At 41.8% G+C, this 18,698-nt stretch overlaps 1 protein-coding gene across 1 annotated transcript in view; it reads right to left on the reverse strand.

Annotated features, from left to right (window-relative positions):
• LOC130606165 (opsin-3-like) overlaps positions 1-18,698 on the reverse strand; it is an 80,784-nt gene that overhangs the window by 16,449 nt on the left and 45,637 nt on the right. The window contains exon 3 of the mRNA XM_057422230.1: positions 10,169-10,402. Coding sequence (XP_057278213.1) covers positions 10,169-10,402 — 234 coding nt within the window. The remainder of the gene's footprint in view (positions 1-10,168; positions 10,403-18,698) is intronic.

Raw genomic sequence — 18,698 nt, forward strand, 5'->3', positions numbered from 1 at the left:
TACCCTGCAGGTTTAATGTTACAGGTGGAACTATGTGAGAAGTAGATGATTGTAAATGGTGTCCTGAAGCTCCCAGCACAACTATAGGCTGGTCCCAACAGGCAAGTGAAAGCAATTTTACTGAACCAGTTTTCCCTCTACTGGAGAAAAGTTGAGATGTGAAACCCTACAAATTCTTTGAATCCTTAAATAGTTTGTTGTTTTATTGCCTTTTGGAGAGCGGCAATTATTTAGAAGTCAAATCTTTTCCTACAGATATTTCCCTTCTAGCTCTCAGGCAGCAATGTTAATCTCCTGTCACTCAGTCACTGTAGTTAACTCTGGTTTCCCTGTATCTGTCAGGGTTAGTGTGACTATGACCCTTCCTATTGACCAGCATCACCTGCAAGGTTGTCGGGAAACAGCTGAGGCAATGGTCTGTTTTTCCTAAGCTAATCTCAATGAAAATGTGCTAGGGTGGATGTGACCTCTTAAGATTCAACTATATTTTTGTTTTGAAAGTTGACTCGATTAAATACATCAAAATACTCAGCTGCATCACGCCTAGGGGCTTATTCTAAATTACACTGAAAACTTAAACCTCTGAAGAAACAGGTTGTCATCCAGGTTTTCAGAACATGTGGAAGAGACAACAAAAGACCTAGTAAGTATGTTATATGACAAGATTACTTCCTATATTACAGAATGATAGAATGGGTTGGAAGGGACTCACAAGAGTGGAGTGGAAGGGGAGAATCACCTCCCTCAACCTGTTGGCCATAGTTTTTGTTATACAGCCCAGGATACAGTTGGCTTTCTGGGCTGCAAGCACACACTGCTGGCTCATGTGGAGCTTTTCATTCACCAGTACCCCCAAGTCCTTTCTCTGCAGGGCTGTTCTCAGTCTATTTTTTTCCTCATTCTATGTTGAGCTGGATGATTGCCCCAACCCAGGTGCAGGACCTTGCGCTTGGTCTTGTTGAACTTTGTATCATTCACACAGGCCCACTCCTCAAGCATGTGAAGGTCCCTCCAGATGGCATTACTTCCCTCAAGCATATCAATGGCATCATTCAGTTTGGTCTCATCTGACAGTACACTCAATCCCGCTGTGTTTTTTATGAAAATATCAAACAGTATTGGTCCCAGTACTGACCCTTGAGGGATCATCCTTCTCTCTTTCTGCACTGCTTGTCACTTCAAATTTGACCTCATCTTCACTCTCTTTGGAGCCTTCTCTTTTCTCCTCATTTCAGAAATGCCTGCTTTATTTTGCAGGGTGGATATGGACTATGAAAGGATCCCATTGTCTTTGCTACAAACATAGCTCATTGCATGTTTCACCCTACCCGTTCATTTCTCCTGTCTAATGCGGAGGTCTCTTCCAACTTCTGTGAAGCCCTATGTTTCCCCAGTGCTACTACAAGGGCAATTTAGGAAGAGACATCAACATATTAGATGCCATTTAAAATCATATATGAAGAGATACTGCTGTCCTTCACTTTCTGTGACTTCCAGAAAGAAAGAACTTTTAAATGGATGTCATTTCCACTGCTGCATTCCTTAGCCATAGTCATTATATAGTCTAAAAAATATGTGCTTATCCTGTGTTTGTGTTCATTCATGTGTACTGGTTTACAATTTTATTTAATATTTTGCTTGCTTGAAAAGTGGTCTGGCTGCCTGTTTCCTACATTTTCCCTGGGTCTAAAGAAGCAAGTTCTAAATACTTCTGTAATGTTAAAGCCAGTTCAGTCCCCTGACAGCATCCACGTGGCAGGCAGGCCAAGGCTAAGCTCATGTCAACATACTCGGACAGGCTGCACCAAGGATGTAGCCTGGGGCATCATGCAGGCTGGCTGGGGCTGCTTGGGACCCTAGTTAAATGTCCAGGTTATTTACCTGAATCAATCTTTCTGTTGTGAGCCACAAGAGAAATTCCTGCAGTAATTCTGAACTCACTCTATGAAACACAGTTATACCTTCTGACAGCAGTAAAAGTGCCCTTGAGACCTTTCTTCTCCTTGCCCCTCAACTTTAAAAAGTCATAACACTGCATGCTGGGGAAAAAAAAAGTCAAAACATTTCTGAACTGTATTACAGTAGTGTACTTAGTGTAGAGTATTCTGCACTAAGAGATTATTTTGGCTTAGCCCATTTTCAACTTAAGAACTTGGGTGTGCAATTCAATTTAGACAAAAAATCTTTCCATTTCCAGATGACTGAGAAGGTAATGCATCACTTCTTTATGTTGACTATTATTTACTCAAAGTCAGTCTAGCTACCAGTGAAAAGATGAAAAAACAGATCATAAGTATTGACATCTACATACACTCAATGAAAAATTATAACAACTTTTGATAATAAATCTGATTGTAAACCTACGAACCTCTAGAAGGTCATGAACTAAACTAACAAGGTCTCTTTTCAGAACTTAATAGGCGCGTTCCAATTTGGTCATTAAAACGAGGCTTGACACAATTTTCCCTGCATTGAATACCATCTTTCAAGATCTGTAGTTTTATGTCCTCATTAGGACATTTTAAGTCCTCATCTTTGTCGATGACATGGTGTTGACGCGGGAGTCACGGACAACGCAGAGACGATCAATGTGATAAAGCGATTGCCAAATTTATTCACACACATCAACAGTTTTTATAGTTTATAAGACTAGCTGATGTAACCAATATAGATTCTGATTGGCCCAAAAGCGCTGTCCACACATTTTCAAAGCAGATAGAAGGCTAGCTGAAAATTTGTTCATTTGTTACTTATTGCACACATCTTACAGTTTCCCCATCCTGCTTCTACATCTTGTTAACCTTGAGCAAACGCCAAGTTCCTTGTTCTACTGCACGTAGCTGTCCTTTAGTAACCTAAGGTTACGCCTTGCAGCCTGGGTAACTTGAGTTCAGGCCTTACAACTTAACTCAGAGTTTGGCTAAGACCAAACAGCTGGGATGGCTCACATATCCATTGTTTAACTGTATTCTTCATAACTGTCATCTCCTAAGGTGAAGACATCTGGGTTGGTCACGAAATGTCTGCCGTTCCTTAGCCAATCCACAACCTGGACAGTGGGATTGAGTGCACCCTCAGCAAGTTTGCCGATGACACCAAGCTGTGTTGTTCGGTTGATACCCTGGAGGGAAGGAATGCCATCCAGAGGGACCTTGACATGCTTGTGAGGTGGGCTGACGCCAACCTTATGAAGTTTAACCATGCCAAGAGCAAGGTCCTACACCTGGGTCGGAGCAATCCAGGCACAGCTAAAGGTTGGGCAGAGAAGACATTCAGAGCAGCCCTGCAGAGAAGGACTTGGGGGTGTTGGTTGATGAGACAATGAACATGAGCCAGCTTCAGTGTGCACTCACAGCCCAGAAAGCCAATCATATCCTGGGCTGCATCAAAAGGAGCGTGACCAGCAGGTCAAAGGAGGTGATCCTGCCCCTCTACTCTCGTGAGACCTCACTGTGTGCAGTTCTGGTGTCCTCAACATAAAAAGGACATGGAACTGTTGGAACAAGTCCAGAGAAGGGCCACGAGGATGATCAGGAGACTGGAGCACCTCCCGTGTGAAGATAGCCTGAGAAAGTTGGGGCTGTTCATCCTGGAGAAGAGAAGGCTGTGTGGAGACCTCATAGCAGCCTTTCAGTATCTGAAGGGGGGGTTTAAGGGTGCTGGAGCCAGACTCTTTGTTAGGAACTGTAGTGACAGGACATGGGGTAATGGCTTAAAACTTAAACAGGGGAAGTTTAGATTGGATATAAGGAGGAAGTTCTTTACTGTAAGTGTGGTGATGCACTGGTAGCAGGTTGCCCAGGGAAGTTGTGAATGCTCCATCCCTGGTGGTGTTCAAGGCCAGGTTGGACAGAACCTTGGGTGGCACAGTTTAGTGGGAGGTATCCCTGCCAATGTCTGGGGGCTTGGAACTGGATGATCTTAAGGTCCTTTCCAACCCTAAGTATTCTATGATTCTATGGTTAGTTTTCCAAGTGGGAAAATGAGCAGCTTCAACAAAAAAAAATAACAGCATTATCTACATATTCCTTCAACTTTAAAAATGAAACATTAGCTTTTGCTAGAAATAATGAAAGCTGCACAACACCACATGAAAAAATTACTGTGAAAATACAGCCAGTTGGGAAGTGTTACATTTTTTGGGGGGGGTAGGAGGGTTATGACTATCATATGTAGCTCTGTTTCCCAAAGTGCTTATGCATTTCTTCCTACTCAGTGCATAAGGTAAGATTGAGAAGTAATGAAAGGCTTGCAGGGTTGCTAGAAAACTGAATACACAAGGCACACATTATCATTAAAGAAAGAAGGACTCTTTGTTCCTGGTCTGGCAGCAGGGAGATTCCCTGCAGGCCCTGGAAGAGGGAGCTGGTCCAGGCAGTGAGCGGCCAGGTGAAAGGCATAGAACGGTGGTGGTACAAGCTTCCAAGGGACCGCTGCAACCACAGTGTGCATGGGAGGTGTCTGATGTGTGATCTCAGTCAGCATCAGTTCTCTGGATGGTGCCTTATCAGGCATCCTAATGCAGCAAAACAGTATGAAAATGCCTTTCCTTTCTCTCGCAGTTCTAACCTGCTGGGAAAATTCCACATCCCTGCTGGGTTAACTCCTGTTTATCACACATCAGACTCCAACACTGCTCCCTTGCTTCTTCACAGTCTGTCTGTACAGGCTCTCAGCTTGGGCCCAGATGGCTATTATACCTTGTATGCACAAACAATGAAGAAAACTCTGAAGACAATTCCATGTCTGAGCAGTCCTACTGCAGCAACAGGACTGTGTGCCTGTGTAAGTGCTCACTCGTGAGAAGCACAGTTTCACACACATTGGGTCCAGGTCTCGTTGAGGAACATTCTTTAAGTACATTATTATCATTCAAATCTCATTGTCCACCAGAAGAAAAAGCCTTTGTAGTTGGCTTTAATTGTTCTATTAAATCATTCTGTTTAATTTCTCCCTCACCCAACACCTCCCCCCCACCCAGTACATGATAAATTTGGAAAGGTCACCGTATTAATTATTTTCAAGTAAGTGTGTGTATTCTTCTCAGCATCACTTCTCCAAATCCTTGGGGGAAATGACAGGATCAGCTTCTATTTTTACGAGTGCAGTGATTTTAATACAAGAAGACAGAGAGTAGAAATCAAACTATTCATCAGAGGCTTCTACTCACATCTAATGTATCCCTTCCCTCACACTCTTCCTCCTTACTTTTCCTCACAGGCATTTTCTGACACCAGAAATTCCACATTCTGATAACAGGGTTTGGGTGGACTTTTTTGCCAAATGTAATATGCAAAACAGTATTAGATGGGCTAGCCTGAGTTCCAGTAGTCCAGGGAGCTTTAGGTGAGTTACCTGGATGACTAAATGTGTGGAAGTAATTAGTTGGAGCCCACATGCTCCAGTAGAGCAAGGCTATTTTAAGGTTGTGATTTATAATCTGATCAGTGTTTTCCAAATGTTTGGTTCTGTGGATCTTTGAGTACTACAGGTTGTCCTGGGTTCAGGAGTAGCAGTCATTTTTCTCCTTCTTAGTAGCTGGTGCAATGCTGTGGTTTTGACTTTCAGCCTGGGAACAGCGCTGATAACACCAATGTTTGTAGTTGCTGCTCAGTAATGTTTAGTCTGACCAAGCACTTCCTGAGTCTCATGGTCTGCCAGGGAGGAGGGGAAGCTGGGAGGAAGCAAAGACAGGACACCTGACCCAAACTGACCAAAGAGGTATTCCATACCACAGCATGTCCTGCCCAGGATGTAGAACTGGGGGGCAGTTACCCAGAAGGGCTAGATCATGGCTCGGTCGTGCTGGGTATCGGTCGGCGGGTGGTGAGCGGTTGTATTCTCTTCCCTTGTTATTTCCTTTATCATTATTATCACTGGTGGCAGCAGTAGTGATTTGTGTTATGCCTTAGTTACTGAACTGTTCTTATCTCAACCCGTGGGAGTTGCATTCTTTCGATTCTTCTCACCATCCCTCCGGGAGTGGGAGGAGGAAGGTGGGGTGGGGATTGAGCGAGGACTGCATGGCTGAATTGACAGACTGGACTTAAACCATGACACAGGTTTAACTTGACTTAAATTTGGCTGTCAGTAGCAATGCAGCAAATTCCTGTTTTCTCTGAGTGTTTGTTTTAAATTATGAGAAATCGTGAGTGCAGATTCACTCATTCTCATCCATAACCATACCCTCTCAAGCACTCATTATTCACATCTTGACTTCTGTATCAATAAAAAATTAACTTCTGATACATAAGGTTAACCTCAACAGCTGTTGCACCATTATTTTATCCAGCTATTTATCCACTGATTGTCAGTGCAGTACATCTTCACGTACAGTTACACCAGCCAGCCAGATCTTCCGTGTCAGGGTTCCTGTGCCATTCTATGGAATACATGAAAGCAAGATGCTCCCAGTGATCATCAAAACTGCAAGTCCATGGGCTACAGAGAAGCTGCATATCTCTTGAGTGAATGCTTAATACCTGCTTGCATGCAACATGTGAAAGAGCAGGTTTCTGTCAGCACTGCTTTAGTCAGAGGCAGGTAGTTGAAGCTGTCACTAAAAATCTGTTTGTGGTGGCTGCACACGTGGCAGTTTGAAGAGAGACGATGCAAACCTGACAGGGAGTTGTGATGGGAATAAAAAACACTGAGAGGTAAAAGAAGATGAAACAAAAAATCTGCATAACCACATTAACTGTGTAACAACTGTAAAGGACCAATGCATTGAGAGCCTGAGCATGCTGATGCTGCCCAGCTTGGCTGTGTACTTGGCTATGTGCTGCATTTCTGGGGGTCTGCCCTGCAGGGAGAGCTGCCCCAGGCATACATAGCCATGCTGCCAAAGGGCAAAAGGGCCATTCATAACGAGGGGACAGAGAAAATGTAAGGTGCTTTCTGTTGTCTCCTCCAGCTTCTCCCCAAGCACCATTTGGTCTCAGCCAATTTAGTGCTTTACAGCTTTGTAAATGAAGCTTAATATCTGCCTGGTGTGATGTTACCTGCCCATCTTAAACACTGCATCTCTCTCCTCCTGGAGCAGAGTGGAAGGAGAGCAGTGTGCCCCATGCCATCCCACCTGAGGGAGTCCCTACAGCTCCAAAGAAATTCACCATTTTCCTCAGTGCTTTATCACCTCAGGTCAGTGCAGAAAGCAACTGCAAAGGCAAAACCTTTTTTTTCTGGGGTTCCAGGACTATGCAAGTGACTGAGAGCCTGCCTGAGAGTTAATTTAAAGGTATGCTCTGCAGGATGAGTTTTAAGGTTGACGGTTCACTGATGTTACACATTGATTTATAATAGCTGGAAGCTATCACCACAGCTGCAGTCAACCAATGCCATTTTGCAATCTTCAAGGCATGTCCCAAAGCAAAAAAGTTAGCTTATGCATAGAGAACTAAAAATTAAGCCATATGTTCTTGGTGTACTTGTAAGATGCAGGAGTAAATAGCCTCCTGTGGTGTCTCACATCTGGAAAGAGAGGACTGTGAAAAATGCAGGCCAGATAATTTCTGTGCTGGGAGGAACCAGCCTCCTGTGACAATTCTCAGCTAAGCATGAAGCCGAGAAAAGCTGAGTGCTGGGAAGAAGACAGCTTTTCCTGAGGTGTTAAGCTTACAAAAAAGAATGAGAACAACTACAGAGTAGCTGAGGTGCTGTGAACAACAGTGATGCATCGGAGGAAGGTGTTACTATTGTTCCTGTTCTGAAAAGAAGGGGAACTAGAGGAAGGGATGTATTTCACCCTTTTTGAGTGAAGCTCATTTCCCAGTGTCAAGTAAACCCAATTATTTTTACTGCTAATATGCAACGGCATAGCAGATAAGAGCTGTGGATTCATGCTAGGCATTAGCTATTGCTTATTTTGGGTTTAATTACCATGAAAAGTGTTTATGCCAAATCTGACTTTTCAGGAGTGATTTTTGTTTAGATTTTGGCAACAATAAGGAAGCTAACTATGTAAAAAAACAAAACAACCCATACAGTGACTTCCAGCTGGCAACTAATGATCAACCCTCCAAGACCAATTTGACTTTGTCCCTTGCATTTCTTTGTTAAATGGTGACAGCTGTGTAGCAGTAGGCAGCGGGAAACAAATGAAACATTCTCAGTGTTCCAAGAATGAAATCTAATGCATCGGTCTTGCATGTGACTGAAGATTAAGGAAGGATATGTAAGAAACCACTTCCAGCTCCTTGCCATGGTGCTCCTGAATTGTTGCACTGCCTTTTCAGTTCCTGTGGCTAAGAAACAGCCTGCCTTGCCTCAAAACTGTCCTAACAGATCTTCCCCTTGCAGACATATCATCCCACAATGATCTTTCCTTATAAGACATGATAAACTTGATCAAAAGTACACCTCATACGAACAAAAGAAGTTAAGCATTCAGAAGTGTTTCTTTTGTAGCTGAAAGAGGCAGCTACTGCAAGGAGTGATTTTAGACAGCTTACTACATTCCTGTGATGTGCAAGCACCCTGGTTTTATTGCTGCTAATCAACTTTTCCTCAACAGTAAGCCTTTTCTTTTTGCCTCAGCACACCCATAGCAGCATGACTGCCTCACAAGCCTTTGATGCTGCAGAATGCACAGTTCTCAATAACTGCTTGGAGCACTTTGAGAATATAAAACCAGCCTTAATTGTGTGTATATTTGTGGATGCCAGGTTGTCAGCACAGGTAATTGTGCATGTGATTTTGTTCTCAAGACATATGGAGGTACCCAAGGCTCTGTACTGAGTTCGTGTGTTTTAAGACTCATATCTTTACCCTGCATTCCATACTTTTGCTATTTAGGATGTGCTCTGTGTGTAAATACAGTGCCAAAATGTATTTGTGACCACTGTTACAGCCTGCTCCAGTGATGGCAGCACAGTCAGATGATGTCATGGGAGCCAAGGACCTCAGCCAAACCGCCCAGAGAATAGAGAAGCAAGACAGATGCTGCTGTTGAGACGTTTCCATAAGAATCATAAAAGGTAAGGGAAGGGAGAAAAGATTCCTATCCTGCTTTCGCTTTAGCACTTTTCAAATGGAGTTCTTGATATTTTTCAATGTCAGCTCAAACTACGCTTTGGAAATGAAGCCCTGGTCTTGAGGAAGGCAACAGTACTTTTTTCTTCTGATTTCAGGAAGGTTTTATGGCTTGCCTGAGAGCTTTCTCTCAAACTCCAGAAGGAAACTCATTCCTTGTTTAAGAACTTTAGGTTAGATGAACCAGACCAAGAATGATCTTGGGCTGCAGCAAAATTGGAATTTATTTGGCTGGTAAATTCAACATATCCCTTGTCTCAACTCCATACTAATACAGTGCTGCTGTTGATAAATTCTAAGGGGTAGGCTCCATCATACACTGAGCAAGAAAGGGTAAAGGGGGGTTATTGGCTTTATAATAGTGCAATGGACATAATGAAGAAAGGAAATTAAGAATAACATCTAAGATGTAACAAGAGAGACAAGGCTATTTCATAAACCATACATATTTTCCAAATTTCTTAACTGCAAAACACTTTTAAAACTTTCGGATCTGCCATTATCAAACTTTAGAGTCAACACAGACACATTAGGAATTTCACTTTTGTGTACTGAAAATGCCATTTACAGAAACAAGGGGCTGTAACTGGATCTAGGCATTTTAGAAGTGGTAGAATTGGCTTTGGTCCTCATGAGACAAAATTCATAATCTATTTTGTTATGTAGCTGAACTAGGAATTTAACAGGAAGCATATGGATGTCCAGAGAAAGTATAATTGCAATATTTTCAAGGGCATCTGTCGTGAAAATGGTGTTTGCAAATGTTTTCCTCCTTCATATTGTTTCCAAGGTAATGAAATCCATTTTTCTTATTGCACCTCTTCCCCCTCACCCCCACCATGTTTGAGTATTCTTCTTGTAAACAGACTCCAGTACCTTTGTCAACTCGCTCTGCAGCATACAAATTGACACCCAGTGTGCCCTCAGAAGAACACAGTAATTTCAGTAAGCAAATATTTATCTGTTCTTCCTATCTAGCAATAATATTGTTGACTGTAAACAACTACACCTCAAGACTCTAGTAATATCATCTGGACAAGCCTTGAATGTCCTCGTAAAGACATCTATATGTCACAGCAGTCAATAATACCTGAAAGACCCTAAAGAAAATAGAATTTAAAAATAATATGTGTCTTACCTGCTTATTCATAAGGATGTAGATAATGGGATTGCAAACAGTACTGCTTTTTGCTAGGATGGAAGGTATGACGCTTGCAACTGGAGTCACCACACCTGGTTTACCAAATGTTGCAAGTAATGCTATAACTCCATAGGGAATCCAACACACCAGGTAACAGATAACTGTAGTGATCACCATGAACAGTACATGGTATTCTCTTTTGCGGGCAGCATTCTTGTGGATTTTTCCAACCTAGGGAAGGTAAATAAAAGATAGAATTTAAGAATCTGAGCTGTTGGGTTGATTACTTTATGAACCTGGAACTATTGCTCTTGGATCAGCAATGACAGATAATCAACATTTTAGTTGCACAAGCAAAACAAACAGAAACCCAGAAGTTAACAAATAAAGTTTTAAGTGGTAGGATTCATCCATTCTAGATTATTTCTTTGGTACTTTACCATTTTGATACAAGGGCCTCTCTCCTGATAATCATCAAACCCTGTTATTTATAATCTTAAGAAAGCGTGACAAATACTGACATAGTTCAGCCATTGTGCTGGGGGTTTTTGCAGTAGCTCTGTGAGATGGCCATTAAATTTGACCCAAAGCCCATGGAAGTCAGCACAAGATTGGGTGGGGCCCAGATCAGGTTTGGGTGCTTAGCCTCATTTTATAGGGAGTATGAAAAACAGTGCTTAGTAAACATTCAGAAAGATTAACTGCAGAATAGCAAGGTTGGTCTCCCTAAGCATCTTTGCAGCCAGCAAAATTAAGCAAACTCTGGGAAAAAGCTAATTTTGGAGCCAGTCTCTCTCCACTGACTCTAGATGGAGCCTCTGCACACTGGCCTCCAGAGGTCATGGTCAATTCCTCAATTTTCCCCCAGTGTGTGTTTAGCAAACCCAGATGTGCCAGCAGGATTTCAGGAAGTATTCAAATGTTTAAAACTTATAGACTGAATCTTGTACTCAGCCAAATGTAATTTATATCCTCTTTAAGGTCTTTTTGCCTCCCAAATGTGGTACTTGAGAGTAAACAACACCCACACCAATGAAGCCCCTGTAGAGCTATAAACATAAATAAGCAAAAAGGCAGGTCACTGGAATGCTTTGCCCAACAAAAACAACAGAAAAGTTTGAAAGTATGGCTTTAAGCTGATGCAGGAGAACACTGATGTGCACAACTCTGTAAATGAACAGAACACAGTTAAAAGTGGAAGCCACTAATCACCCAAGTCAAATGTCATCTCCTGTTGCCTAGCACACAACTTGCACATGCTAATGCAGTGGAAATAGTCAGAGCTTTACCTACATCTTTGTGGTGCGATGATTTTTCCATAACGTATGTGTTTGTGTATCTCTGTGTTAAAAACATATAGAGTAACTGTATAAGTACATATGGAAGGCAAAATAATATAGCGATGCTGTTTGGTTTTAGTTAATTATGATTCTAGCATTCTAGAGTGGTTGGCTCTATCTGGAGTTTCATTAGAAATGTTCCTATTGAAAGTGAATAAAATGCACAGAAACTCAGCCTGCCAAAAATATCAAGTATTTTTCCCGTCTTGTATGATTTTCTGCAAAAAGGCAATTACAAAATCCACTCTGAAAGCACTGGGACTATTTTTTTTTTAATTATTTCAAGAACAGAACTTATCTCATAATTACTTTAGCTTGAAAAGGCTAAATAATGGATAATAGTCCAATCCTGTATTGCTTATTTGAACTGAATTTTTTAATGGGAATTTTCTCTGACTGAAGAATCCAGGATCCCACATGCAGTTTCTCATCAACCAACACCCCAAGTCCTTCTCCACAGAGCTGCTTTGAATCTCTTCTCTGCCCAGCCTGTAGCTGTGCCTGGGATTGCTCTGACAAGGTAGAACCTTGCATTTGGCATGGTTAAACTTCATAAGGTTGGCATCAGCCCACCTCACAAGCGTGTCAAGGTCCCTCTGGATGGCATTCCTTCCCTCCAGGGTATCAACCGAACCACACAGCTTGGTGTCATCGGCAAACTTGCTGAGGGCGCACTCAATCCCACTGTCCATGTCAGTGACAAAGATGTTGAACATGATCGGTCCCAACACCTATCCCTGAGGGACACCACTCGTTACTGGTCTCCAGCCAGGCATTGAGCCATTGAACACAATACATGAACACTGTTGTACAATGGTATGGGAAAGAATAATAATATTGCTATGGACCATATGAAATGATTTTAGGGTAATAGGTTATGGCTTACCCAATTCTGACATGCAGAGGTTGATCCAGACCTCACTGCTTGCCAAGTCAACTGGTCCAGGTAGCCTGTTGCTGGAGGGAGCAATCAGGTGGCAACCACAGCTCCATGGGCCTTTTTTTCAGGCTAAACACTGGGACTTTACAGCCCAGGCAAAAGAGGACAGCAACTTCTTGCCTCCCTTGGGGGATTTACCACTTTTAATACTTCCCTTAGCCACCTTGTGGCTCCATATGGGGGAACAGCCCTAGGCAGTGCTCTGATCAAGGGTACAACCTACCCACTCCTGTGCTCCTGAGCCAAAGGTTTGACCTAGTGTAGCTCAACTCCCTCTGGATCCAGCTGGTTTTAAGCTGTGGGGCCATGGGAGTACTGGTGGCACTTCACCTGCTCAGAAGAAGGCACAGGTATCAGGGAAGTCCTGCTGGATGGTTATACAGAGGCTGTGTTACTGAATCTTGCAGGTAACTACAAGGTCCATGCTGCCAGAGGCATGTATCTAGGTCCCCCCATAAGGCACTAACATGTACAACTGTGCATATTCCCACCACCCATTGACAAGCTTGGGGATTTTATTATCTACAAGGCAAGGGATTTGGCCTGAAGTTAGCTATCAGGAAGGGGAAGCTTCAGTGATGAAGATTTAACCTGATTGTTTTCACTGAATTCCTGTTTTGTTTTTGGCATTTACCCTCACGTCTCCTCCTTACTTAATGTGGCCATGTGCTTTCTCTTACAGAACATTTCCTTCCTATTTCAACAGCTCCCAGTCATTTTCAGCTATGACAATCTTGAAAAGTTATGAAGAATATGCAGCATCCCATCCATCTAACCACTAGATGGAGAGACTATACAGTAAGAATCCAGCATCCAGAGACACCTCAAGTAGGGGACACGTGCATCAAAGCATCTGAAAAAACGGAGGGTGGGGGGGTGGGGTGCTGTTTATGCATTTTGTCTTTCAAAACAGTTTCTCTTTCCCCAGCTATTTATTAAGATGGAAAATAATGTCAATTATTATACTCTGCTCATCCGAACAGTGGATTCTGTCGTCATTCTTTACCTAGTCCACTCTAAACAAGCAAGAGGAAAACAGGGTGCAAAGTGCTTTTTTATCACAGCTGATTCCTGGATCTGTCTTTGTAAATTTCACACTCAAATACCCATATTTTCTTCACTACTTCATAACTTCTTCAGAAGTAAAGAGAAAGCTATTTATGTGCAGCAGTGTTTGTTGCCAACCTCTTTAATGTGTCAGTTATAAGTGCTTGTTTTGACATGATCAAATATTCAAAAGTACTACCAAAACCAGAGACGAAATATTCATAATCATCTGAGGGAAGTCTGCCAATCTTTGAACATATAGTCTACTACAGTTTCTTAAAATGAACAGGAGGGAGATAGACCTTTTAATGCAAAAACTCCAATAGAGAAAAAGATGGGAAAAGATCATTCTTCCTCCTTCATGAACTCGTCAAGTAAGACAGTCTCCTCTGTCGTGTTTCTAACAAAACAAAATCTGAAATGCTCTCCATTTATTGGTATGAATAACCCTCTATCAAACCCAGGAGTGTCTCAAACTAAGCAGTGACTCAAATGTCAGTCATGATGAACCTTTTCCTCTTCCATCTCTGTGGATTCTGTCCTCAAACAAAAGCAAGAGAAAAAAGCTCCCAGAAAACACTCCAAAGCATGAAAAGCTCTAAAAAGCTGTAGGAAATGGAAGCTTTTTTTTTCAGTGTGGGCTGATGCTTTCTGGATTAATACTAAAATAGATTAAATACTTTGTTGTTTAAAACAGACAATCATGGGAGAAGAGAGGCCACTGGCTTAAAAAAAAGATGCCTTCTTTATAAGCATTTAAGTGGCTAAGTTCAAAACAAGAATGAACAGTGAAGAGATGTCTAGTCTCTGTGGAAACACAGACTAAACAGAAACATCTGCTCCAGGTCATCTTAGAATCCAATGGGTCCTGACTCTACCAAGCATCTACACTTACATGTTCACTGACTGAACTGAGATTTAAGCATGCACGTGAGCACTTTGCTCAATTGTGGACACATAATGAGTTAATAGGAACAAATACAGAAGGAGGAAGCTATAAAATTGCACAAGGGGCTGTAAAGTTAATTATTTTAATGTCACTATTAAGTTTAGGAATTGAAGTCCATGGGAAGAATATTTTACCAGCTGAAGTCTGGCGTTATTGGGAATTTTTGTTATTGAAATGGGAATAGCTGTCTTAATGCCTCAAGGTGAGGTGAAGCTATGCTTTACATACAAAACCTATGTCTTTGTACACTGCCCTTGAAGCATAACTGCTACTGCTGCTAATATCACTGAAGTTTTACTGAGGACTCAAGGAATGCTGTAATCCTCTTAGCTGCAGGAATTCTACTGCTGGATTTAGCTAAAGGGCTTTTAGCTGCAATTTGATTTACACAGTGAACACATTCCCATGTAACTAAACAAGCAGCTCATGGTGTCACATCCATCATATAAAACTCATGTTTTATTCTGACCTTCTTTCCTCACTGTGGATTTTCTAGCATCAGTGTCCAGGAGAAAATTAAAGGTGTATTACACACAGCTATCATTCAGTTTACATTAACAGTTTGGTTTTAGAAAGAGAGTTCCTAATGTACTTCTATCTTTTCCATGTGGGAGCTATCTCTGTCTTCCCTATAGCTACAAACATATGCAGCAGGGACAAAGGCTACAAAAAACCAAGAGTGTGAGCTTCCCAACCGAGTTGGCAGAACAAAGCCAACTCCAGTGCAAGAGCTGAGCAGGCACTGCACTCAGCTGTGAGTACCAGCCTCTGCCCTCGGCTCAGCACTGGGATAACACAGACATGGGAGATCTGTAGCTGCCTTGCATTTCACCAACGTATAGTACAGGCAAAGTGTGCTTACCCCTATAGCAGCTGGGACAGACAGACCAAAGTGGCTGCCCCCAGAAGCAGGGGCTTCTCCTTATGCTATGGGACATACATGGCCAGGAGATTTGGTCTGCCCCTGGCACACTCAGGAGCCCACACCAAACTGGCTCATGCAAAGGGACTGACTCACTGAATGGTCCAAAGGGATGACAGCAACAGATAAAGCAATCTAGAAACGTTAAAACCTATGCCAAACAAACAAAAAAAAGTGCATCTGAGGTAATACAGAATCACCATAACACTGAAGAGCCACCAGCCCCAACAGCTCATTTAAGTGGATATACTGCATATGAAGATATGTGTTTCTCAAAAATGTTATTTGTATGTATGTCCTTCAGTAATTTTGGGACTGCACAAAGTTGCTATCTCTGATATAGGCAGTGACACTTCTGTGGCACTTACCTGCCTGAAACAAATCAAAGATGTGTGGAAAATAAGATGTGTGGAAAATAAGATGTGTAGAAAATAAGAAATGTGGAAAATGGAAACTGAAAGGGCAGTGAAGTGTATTTGCTATCTGAAATATATAGTCAGTTTTAAAAAACCTGGAGATGCAAGAAGCATCAAATGCTATGATGTCCAAAGTTATTGAAACTATAATTAATTTTCTATCAAAAAGATGATCAAAAGAAACTGTCTGCTATAAAATGTTCCAGTTGTTGGAGTTTCATGTCATGAAACATGTCTAACATGACTTACCCTATTTTATGAATTCCCTAGATAGTTTGTAATAGATAGTAAGTCATTCCCTTCATTCCCTTGAAGCCATCAGGTCTAATTTTCCCAGACTGATAGCAATCACAAACTGTATTACTTGCTTGTTTTTGACTGCTTGTCTAAGACCAGTTCTAGTGAGCATGTTATAACTGGCCTTGACTCACACCAACCAACATCCCTATTAAAGGGCTCAGGAAAAACATGTTGGCCTGTATTAGCCTAAAATATCCTATGGACAATAAAGAAACCTCAAAGCTTTAAAGGCAGGATTCACTACTCTGCTTCCAGCATGTGCTACAAAGGGGATGACTCCTCATTGATCAAAGAAAACACCTATTTTGGCCTGTAAAACCACTGAGTCAAAGATGACTTTGGTTCTGGGGTTGTTAAAGGTGCAATTGTCCCTACACAGGGCTGGTATTAAAAGTTTAGAGCACTGGAACAACTGAATGTTGGCGGGCCCTCTCTGATAGCAATTACCAGTTGTTTTTTTCTGGTCCTTTCAAAGTAGCTAAAAGTCATTCCCAGACCACACGCAGTGTTGCAGTTACCTGGTTGTAGGTCTACCTGCACCTTTCTCAGGAAAGAAGGTGGTTTTGGTACATATTCTGATGGGCAAAAGTTAGAATTCTTTCTGACCTGGTGCTGAGCATCCACACTGACACTGTTAGTCACCTAGCAGCAAGAACTACAAGGCTTGAGCAGATTCACTGTCCTTTTTTTGATTACAGAAGCCTAGAACACTGATTTGGCTTAATCTTTCATGGCTAAGGTTATGTAAACTGAACGTCACCCAGAAAAGAGAAGGAAGGGGACAGAGAGGCAGCTACTCCTATTCCCATTACACAGTACCCATTAAACCTGGGATTTTACACTAGTATACGTCCAGAAAGCGATAACACTGCCAAAACAAGTATTTAAAAAATAATCTAATATAAATAATAAAAAAAAAAATATATTAAAAAGAAAGAGAAAATTATGTGTGTTTTTTTCAGGGGGACAGAAGGAAAATCAGAGACTTGCCAAAAGAGTGACACTTGCCAGGCTCTGGGGAACTACCAAAGCTTATTCAAGTTCAGATTTATCTACCCCATGGTGAGAGGACTTCCATGGACACATCAATAAGACTGTGAGTTGCCTTTATTGTAACGGCATGGAGTAGGTACTTCAAAAAAGCGCAGACTTTATTGTATGCTTGAATTAAACCAGTGTTTGGTGATAAAAAGGATGTTCTGTCAGTAAATGCAACACAGACTCCTGAAGGAGATTCAGCAGTTGCTGAACCAAGGCAGGTCTGAGAATGACGCTATAACCACAGTCCATAGGGTTTACCTATGAGGTTGAAACTGAGGAATTCCACTTTGGGGAGGGAAAAACAGAAGGCCTGAGGGATACTCTCTGATAACACAAATAAAAATGCAGCTAGTTTTGTAAAGATAACACGTAAGGATATTACTGTGTGTGCTGCTGCTTAGCAACACAACTTGCTGTTATAAAGGTGGAAGGTGCTGAGATAACTTTCAGAAAATCAAGCCAGTAACTTAGTTTAAGATTCCTCTTTTTGAAAAGCTTGACAACAAATGATATCTTAACAGATTTACTTTTTCAATAATCAACTTCTGGTTGGGGTGATTTTTTGTTTTAATAACTCTTGTCTTTGACTGACATAAAAGCGCAGCTGATGTTAAGGAAGAGTTAAAACGGAAATGTGTGTCTGTATTTTTAAGCTGACTTCAGTGTATTTTACACTGAAGAATTCCTGGAGCAGAAAGGGAAAATATCAAACATTAATCCCTTCTTGGTTTCTGTGTACTTTCTTCCAGAGATAGCACCATGGAGATTGTGTATCTGTAAAATTGCTAATATGGTTGATCTTTTCAAAAAGAAATGAACTGAAAGGTGTAAAATTTCTTTCCAGGTTTCAAAATTACTACTTGATGCTAAGCAATAAAATGCTACCGTCTACATAGGAAATGGAGGGCACATTGGTCTGCATCTGAAGGAGAAGTGTTTTCAATCAAAGATGACAAAATGCTGCTTCAAAAGATATATATATAACATGTACACTCATATAGCTAAAGCAGGAAATAACAGCCTCTGTGTTGTAATTGGCAAGGACAAAATAAATGTAAGAGTCAATGTCAGCTGAGATCAGAAAACTTACTTGGCTGGAATCAGAACACATTAAAATTTCTCCCCACCCTTCAAGTGTGTTTGCAGTTTGGCTTGTGGCTTCTCCCTTCTCACTGAAAAAGGCATGCATACATACCTATGTATTTACCCCTATTTTCAAGAAGGGGAAAACGTATGACCCAGGGAATTACAGACCAGTCAGTCTCACCTGCGTGCCTGGCAAAATCTTGGAGCAGATTCTCCTGGAAAGCACATGAAAATCAACAAGGTGCTTGGTGACAGCCAGCATGGCTTTCGGTGGATAAAGAACTGGCTGGATGACCACACACAAAGAGTTGTGGTCAATGGCTCAATGTCCAGCTGGAGACCAGTAACGAGTGGCGTCCCTCAGGGATCGGTGTTGGGACCGATCATGTTCAACATCCAGGTTGCTGACATGGACAGTGGGATTGAGTGCGCCCTCAGCAGGTTTGCCGATGACACCAAGCTGTGTGGTTCAGTTGATACCCTGGA

The sequence above is a fragment of the Pezoporus wallicus genome, unplaced genomic scaffold (assembly GCF_028554395.1).
Source record: "Pezoporus wallicus isolate ANWC-B61680 ecotype Strahan unplaced genomic scaffold, APGP_CSIRO_Pwel_v1 contig_5785, whole genome shotgun sequence".
In the NCBI taxonomy this organism is placed as follows: domain Eukaryota; kingdom Metazoa; phylum Chordata; class Aves; order Psittaciformes; family Psittacidae; genus Pezoporus; species Pezoporus wallicus.